The sequence below is a fragment of the Arachis ipaensis genome, chromosome B7, assembly GCF_059453495.1.
Source record: "Arachis ipaensis isolate K30076 ecotype BB chromosome B7, ASM5945349v1, whole genome shotgun sequence".
NCBI lineage: Eukaryota > Viridiplantae > Streptophyta > Magnoliopsida > Fabales > Fabaceae > Arachis > Arachis ipaensis.
Window position 1 is genome coordinate 135,918,542 of NC_142442.1, and position 7,980 is coordinate 135,926,521.

General features: G+C 36.7%; 1 protein-coding gene across 2 annotated transcripts; it reads right to left on the minus strand.

The window, feature by feature from the left end:
• Positions 1-290: 290 nt before the first annotated feature.
• LOC107606063 (P-loop containing nucleoside triphosphate hydrolases superfamily protein) lies at positions 291-7,779 on the minus strand. 2 transcript variants are annotated; one of them, XM_016308029.3, is made up of 16 exons: positions 7,408-7,779; positions 7,194-7,325; positions 6,811-6,978; positions 6,416-6,679; positions 6,153-6,247; positions 5,509-5,593; positions 5,196-5,426; positions 5,033-5,092; positions 4,819-4,898; positions 3,810-4,129; positions 3,633-3,724; positions 3,404-3,533; positions 1,622-2,733; positions 1,213-1,511; positions 927-1,088; positions 291-814 (listed from the first exon to the last, which is right to left on the minus strand). In XM_016308029.3, the coding sequence occupies exons 1-16, from the start codon at positions 7,660-7,662 to the stop codon at positions 679-681; spliced, it is 3,621 nt and encodes a 1,206-aa protein (XP_016163515.1). In that variant the 5' UTR covers positions 7,663-7,779; the 3' UTR covers positions 291-678. The 2 variants fall into 2 exon arrangements, with proteins under 2 accessions (XP_016163515.1, XP_020962037.1); XM_021106378.2 differs by having other exon boundaries at positions 477-814; positions 927-1,100.
• Positions 7,780-7,980: the final 201 nt, after the last annotated feature.

The following is a 7,980-nucleotide window of genomic DNA, read 5'->3' on the forward strand; positions in this document are numbered from 1 at the left end:
TACAATTTCAATCCCTTTAATATTTTCAAAAAAATGAAAATATAGAAGACTGAAATTTATAAGAACGGAACCTAACACTTTAATAATATTTCTTTTTAAAAATACTCATTTAACTTTTCAAATTTCAAATCTACTCTTTAATCTCCATATTTATCTTAAACCAAATATGATGCTAAGACATAACTCAATCCTGTATATTTTATACTAACCATAATATAAAGACTTAATCCTGTATATTTTATACTAACCATAAAATGCAGCCTACTATTTGCATTCATTATATATACCTATTGGCAATAAAATATTATGCTATCTTGAATTTCTTAATTCATCATATGGTTCGGTAATATCAGACGGATTATGGTTCCCTGCTTACAAAAACAATGACTGACTAATCAAGCTTTCACATAAAAATAAAAGAGAGAACAGAAAGAATCACCTAAGCTTTACAAAAAAGGAGCAAGTACAAGTTATTTTCAGAATTTCCACCTCTGCTACTGCAACTATGTGCTACCACTAGTTCAATTTACAATCTCTGCCCCATAAATTGACCATAATAATCATCAGGGGCAAAAACAAGTTTCGCGGACCTCGTCCTGTGTCGATCATTCAGCAACTTCTAGTTGCTTGTGTAGCGAATATATCATAGAATGAACAAAAGCTATCAATAAAATTTAATCATGTATGCTTGTTTTCCTCGTTCGCTGTACATTGTGAAGAAATCTTTTTGCAGAAATCACGTTCACTCACTAATGATATATCTTCAGGAGATAACATTGTACATTTACTCAAGTAATGTTGACTGCCCCGCACCCTGCATTCAAGCATCAGGTAATTGATCAAATACTCAGATACCTGGTTAACATTTTCTAATGAATCACAATGCTGGAAAAAAAGAAGATTGAATTTGCTTCGCAAACATGTACCTTCCTCGTCTCCTAACACCTTGTGAAACTCGGAAATCTTCTGATCTTGAAATTTGGCGCATTGAAGATAGATATTCATTGAATGCAACACCTTTCAGTACCAAGGATATTCTTGCAGGAACAATAGACTGGATGATGTTGAACAGAGATGTATTGTTTTCACTGCATAGAAGGCTACCATAGTAAGAATTGACATCACAACATGCCCAAATATAATTAACAGAACAGAAAAAGGTAAAACATGCTGAATTTGCACCAACTATAGATGAAAGGCAAGACCATATACCTCTTATGCACATCATGAACTGGGTTGTCCAACTCTGATTCCTTTCCGGTATAGATATCAGTGCTTTTTGTGAGATCTGCTCTGGATAATTTCCCCAATGTCATAATATTAGTTGTGGAAGCCAACATCTCAGAAGTTAAATCAACCTTGTTCTCAAAACCTAACTTTGATCCTTCATCTGCTATACGATTAACATAAAAGCAAAACCCAGAAACAGCAACAGTGGACATCATTATTTCCTCATCATACCAACTAGCTGTGGCTTCCCCAGACAAGGACATTGCAGGTTCCATAACATCCTGCACATTCGTATATATAACTGAGTGCCTATACACTACAATTAAAAAATAAGGGACGGGGGAGAAGGGGGGGGAGAATAACAACTTTTATTTAAGCGCAAGGCACTTACACATTGTCCACAGTGATCAAAAAACAAATCAGCTTCTGAAATTAGATTGCTTAGCTCGCTAACCAGTTTAACCACTTCAAATGCGCCTAGCTGCTCCGACGTGGCATGCCGTCCTAAATCTGTTTGACACTCACGGAGATTTCTCCACAATTTTTGTACTGTATCTGTCTCTATCATCGGAGTGGACTCAACAAACTTTGACTTAAGCTGGAAATCCACACGACTACACTCGTCCATCACGTGGACAATTGCAGTTTCGGGATTTTCATTATAGAAATCTTGCACAGCCTCTTTTGAAGGGGATTCTGGAAATCCATTATTAACCAACAAACATGGATTTTCTGGAAATTTTACTAACCGCCTACGAACACCCAATGGTTTCAACTCATTATTCACTGAAATTTCTGGCGGAACAGCAGGATGCCCAGAAGACACTGCCCCAGACATTGTCTCTATTTCATTCTCTATTGCAGTTTCAGGAACATAGGTTGACTCTGGCACACAGGATATATCTAATGATTCACATGTGTTAGCTGTTTCTGAAAATCTAAAAAATTCCTCCTCTTGATCCTCCAATTCAGAACAAACCAATTTGCGAAATGACGTGCCAGAGTGATGTTCATTCAATTGAAACTTAGAGGGAGATTCATTATTATCATTGAGGGATTGGCTCTTGTCAGCTTCATCATGAGTGCATTGCAGATGTACATTATTTGGATCCTCATCCTCAGAATCAGAGGACATCACTATAAGTTTCCGTCGACCACCATTTTGTGTTGGCAAAGCTTGTGGGGATCCAAAAGAATCAGAAATCTCAGAAATATTATATTGAATTTCAAGCTCAGTATAGTCAGCTGTAGTCTCATTCCTCTTAATCATCTCCAACTTCTTGGCCTCTATATAATCAGTCTCCATATCATGCGCATCTAAATCATTTTGCATACCTTGCAACCTAGAGTTTTCTTCTGTTATAGATATTGAGTTTGCAAGTTCTTTTTCAACTAATTCAGATAATTCTGAGGGGAAATCCCAGGGAATTAGTTTTGGTAAGATTTGATGGCCAAGCTCAAGATCAAATGGAAGTGAGCCACAACCTGTTTGTGCTTTTCCATCTGTACAGGAAAGAGGAAGATCAAGTTCTTGCATAGCAATACAGTGATAATAAGATAAATGGAATTATGAATAACTAATATTGATCCCCCTAAGCATGTACATCAAAACATGGCAAATATATGTAAAAAGGTTGCCAGAGTAAATTCCTGAAGACTTCTTAGGAAAGAACAATTCAAACCAGAATAGTAAATATTTATAATAAGCCATACGGATGTTACAATCTCAATCACTAGTCTACATTGTTCCTTAACCCTATAGTTAACTTATGCAGGAATAAAAGAGAGAGAGGGAGTAGATGTTGTCACTGATCCAAAAAGGTCACTCTTACAGCAATCACAAGAAGGGGAACTCTTGCAAACAAAAAGAATCTATCTTGAGGTAAAAATAAATGTTTCAATTATCTTGAGGTCACGCACAATAACTTAACCAATCTTAGCCTTGGATGTGGCCACTCTTAACTTCTAAAAACTTATGCAATAGTCATTAAGTGTATATAACAGCATATTCCCTCAGCTATGTAGTATGTACAAGCTAAAACTTCCTACCAGCAGGTCTTCACTGTAGAACAACCAAATAAAAAGTTAACCAAAATTTTAATGATTATGGTCTTATAAAATGAAAATAACCATTACATATCACCAACAAAGTCAATGAACATGAGAAACCCACCTTTTCTAAATTGCATTCTCTGAAACCAGAACTGGAGGTTCATAATGGTTTTCCTGATATCTCCATTACAAGACTGTATAAACTTCTCCAGTAAAAGAGGATGGATGTTGACTCCTTCAGAGACACAAACCTGCATGTCATTCAATGTATATCATTATAATTTAGGGTTTCAATTTTTTCCCCTCCTTTTTGTGGGAGAGGAGGGAAACTATTAAGCTTAAGCACATACCTTGTACAAATGGCAAAGCAACTCCTTAGGAGATGGCAACGAGAAAGAAAGATTGAGCCTATCAAAATTATCTGGCAGGCGGGGATCATCACCTATTTTACAAAAATGTGTTTATAAACATCAACAAATTGATAAAAGATATGTGAAGAATAAGAGAGGTATATCTAGTCAGCTTACTATTGCTGATCAATATTATTGGCCCCCTTGCTGTCTCAGCAATCTGTTGTATGGCAGCAATGCATCCGCGATCTTCAGGAAAAAGGATGTCTACCTCCTCAATTAGAATTAAAGTTTGGACTTTATGACATGTAAGTACACTATTTTTGCAAGGTAACTTCTGTGATGTTCCAGCAGGGCCACAAGCTTCATCATCAGATATGGTTATTAGTTCAACCATCCCATCATCCATCTCATCAGCTGTTTTATCCTTGGGCAAAGCCATAGCAGGGGATAATTTCATTGTTTTCTTTTGTGAACTTTCAATGTCTTCTGGTAACCTGAATACTTACATCAAATAAGAAATATTACCAAAAAACAGCTTGCATGCATAGCTTTTTACACAATAAGTAGCCTGATTTCACTAATCCAGGATTCACACAATGAACATCATGTAACAAAGAAGTTTAATCAGAAGTTAGATGGTCTTATTTTCATTATACCCACTCTTGGTTTACATATCTCATTGAAGATTGAAAGGAAGGAACCAGTTCAGCCCCCAATCAAAAGCTTATAACAAACTTCTTCATGCTTAATTTCATCTTCATTCAACAATTCCTACAAGCTTCTTTAGCATGTAACTGTTTTCTTTTTTCTTCCATTAGATAGAAGCATTCTAAAGCTTGTAAATATCCACCCACCGACATAATGACAACAGAAAAAACTTTTTTAAGTTTGCGACAATAATCCACTACTACTTGCAATCCGGTAGAGAATTTTTTATTCTATAACATTTGATCTGTACAAGAGCATCAACATCCCCAAGTTCAGTGAAGTACTGATTTCCTATGAAATATGTCATGCAGTGGTACTCAAAAAAAGGAGGGAAAAAGGCTCATCTAAGCAAACAAAATATTGGAGGAAGAAGTGAAAACTTGCACATAATATGAGGAAACTGAAGTCCAGCAGAACGACTCAGCTGAAGAAGATCATAACTTGTCAGCAAACATGGCAGGACAAATTAACAAACCTTTTGAAACCAAGCGAACCAAGAGTATCTCCAAAATACTGTTTGACAGCAGGCCCATTTCGACAATGCGATGCATTGAGCTGTTACGGCAGTAAAAGCTTTAAATTTTAATATATTTGGCCATATATGGAAAACAAAGGAAACAAATGTTTTATTTATAAGTGCACACACTGAAAAAGAAAAATGCTGATAGGATAGTGATAAATAGTGATACCTCAAAAATCTCAAACCCTTGCTCTTGAGCACAAGCATAGACAGCAGCAGACTTGCCACTCTGCAATATCATAGATTCATGCATTAGCTGCCAATATAAATAAGAGGTGCTAACAGTGAACAAAATATGTAACTAAGTTTTGCTAAAGTAGATTCCCACCCACCCCTATTGGCCCTGTAATTAAAAGAACATTGTGCAGGGAATCCTCCTCAGTTAGATCTTCTGAATCATAATCACTGAGAGAACATTTATAATCACCATCATCATCATCATCACCATCTTGCATGTCCCATTTATCCCTGTTAGAGGAATTCTTCCTCCCCTGGTAACGTCTTTCATGCCATTGTTGTAACCAGTCACGCAAAAAATTGACCGACTCATCATTACCACAAACCTATAACCAGATATTGAAAAAGAAAAGAAGTTATGATTATAGAAACTTAAATGCAACTATACACCTTTTAAAAATGTCTGACCTCGGTGGCCTTTGTTGGCTTGTACTTGTATGTCCATAAGCTGCTCTCAGCCTTATCTTTACAGTTGTGGTAGTAAGACTTCATACTAAAATGAATAATAAAAATGAAAGCCTCAGTTCCTGGAAATGAGCTTACAACCCAACTACCCAGAGCATATTTAACCAAAAAAAGATACCATAACTATCTTACAAAGTACACGAATTTTATCCTTAATTGTTAACAAATTCAATCGTTAAACAACCAAGGGAACCTATTTACATCAGATTATACTTATGTAGGCGAGATTTACACCAAAATTCCTCCTATTTTCTTCTCCTAAATAGGAAATGATTCACTCCATTAAACATAGGTTTCTTAAATGTTTATTTACTCCGGCGTTGATTTTGTTCCTATTAAGGAGTTTCTGATAAAAAAATATCCTAACCAGTTTATTTCATCCAAAAATAAGAAGACAGGAAAAAACCCAGCTTATTATGTATTTGATAAGTTCCAAAAAAATAAAGATAGGAAAAAGGTATTTCTAAGCAGCATTTGCAACACAAGGAACACCGTGAAATAAATGTAAAATGGATATAAGAAAGAATTAATTGCCCATATGATATTGCAATGAAGATATTGGGCGAATGGATGTGGCATTTGGTTACCTTTCTTGCAGAAATTTACTGAGTGGATCAGCATATGACTTTCTGAAAATGTGAGCTTGCCCAGAAAAAGTAACAGACTCATCCACTTTCAAGTCCTAAGAGCATTTTTTGGTCAATAACCCAGGAAAAGAGCAGACACATTTAGTGGCTATACACTAGATTCCACGGATTACCCACATGCAGCTAATGTGCAAAGGGGACAGATTACTATGTATAGAATAGATTCATTATCGAAATAACAAAATATAAAACAAATTATGTACCACTTCAGCATCTTTTAGCATTTGAGGAAAATTTGTTTGTTCATTTGCTGGCATGGCTAAGTTTTCTGACAGTGATGTTGCCTGAACGTTTTCTGGCTGGATAGAGAGTCTATCTGACGAAGTCAATGCATTATGAGAAATTGAAACACCTGAAGTATCCAAAGCACTAAGAGTCTTATCATCATAACTTCCAGGAGCATAATTCACATAGTTATCCTTTCCCAAAAAGGTCCAGTTTCTCCAGTCAAGGCATAACGTATCCTCCTGCATGATAATGTTATGCCCAACTTAAAAAATTAACATTGTGAAAATATAAAATCCAGAGATCAAGGTAATATAGATAAAGCTCTTTGGTATAACAAAGCAATATCAAATCATATGCAAAAGTACCTTACCTGGACGTTTTCAAATACATGGATAGGACCAGATGTAATTGCTTCACTATCCTTCTTATGTGCACAAAATTTATTTCCTATTTCAGCCTGCTCCTGAGATTTTTTCCCGGCCTTCCATGAGGAAAAAAACGGATGTATTTGCCGTCCTGCAAACAGTCTCGCATTTTCCTGGTCACAATAGATATGGAACCCAAAAAATAAAGTCAGATTGCTAGTCATATCTAAGATTTTTTCAGGTTGTCTTCAATGAGTTACAATCATGGCACAAGTTTTTACCTAGTTGCTATTTCACACAATTCAAAACATATAATCCCACAAAAATGCTAGCTCTAATCATAGCAGAGAATTTATAGAACCAACAATGCAAGAACTACCACACCAACCTCAGCTGAGATTTTTGCCTCTAACCGTAAATCAGGAACATGTGTCGCAACCTCGTCAGAATCAGTTAACACTTGCTTCGAAGTTGACCTCTTGTTCCCATTAGCTGATGCATTCTTCTTCGGCGTGCTATTCTGCTCAGAACCAAAAAAATTCACGCAATTAGAATCTGAATTTCAATGCGAGAACTGATTGAAATTGAAGAAGAAGATCGACCTTGGAGGGTTTTTCAGGAGGAGTGAGCTTCGGCTTCGGATTCGGCTTCGGCTTCCGCTTCCTCTTCTTGTTCTTGCTAGAGGGACAATACTCGTCGTCATTTTCGTTGCCTTTATCGTCGTTGTCCTTCGCATTGTGCTCAGGTGGCTTCTGAGGAAACAGAGTAGACTGGACCAGCCTCCGCCGGACGCTGCGGCGCGGTGGAGGCGGCGTGGCGGCCTTGCCAGGACTGGCCTCCGTGACGAGGTCCTCCATCACTGTATGACTGAGATTCTTCGATTTAGGGTTTTATGAATTTGGGGAAATTGGAGAGAGAATGGGACTTGAAGTTTGTTAGAAATACTTGGAGGGAACACCGCTTAGTTCCCGCCATTGTGCATGTTATTAGTTTTGATTTAGGCGCTTAACTAAACCACATTATTTACATTTAAAAATAGTAGTTATCCCTTAGCCGGATCATGTGGCATTTGTTTCTCTCATAGATGATTAGAAATTTTGAATCAGATGTCTCGAATTTGAACCTCTCCTCTCATGTAAAACAACAATAACAATAACAACAATAATAATTAGGGA

Bases quoted from the DNA above. Each gene is read 5' to 3' on its own strand.
- LOC107606063 (XM_021106378.2), bottom strand. From the start codon at position 7,662: ATGGAGGACCTCGTCACGGAGGCCAGTCCTGGCAAGGCCGCCACGCCG. The intron at 6,680-6,810 runs GTAAGGTACTTT...ATTATCATGCAG, and splicing joins ATGTATTTGAAAACGTCCAG to GAGGATACGTTATGCCTTGA. The intron at 5,427-5,508 runs GTCAGACATTTT...ATCTGGTTATAG, and splicing joins AGCCAACAAAGGCCACCGAG to GTTTGTGGTAATGATGAGTC.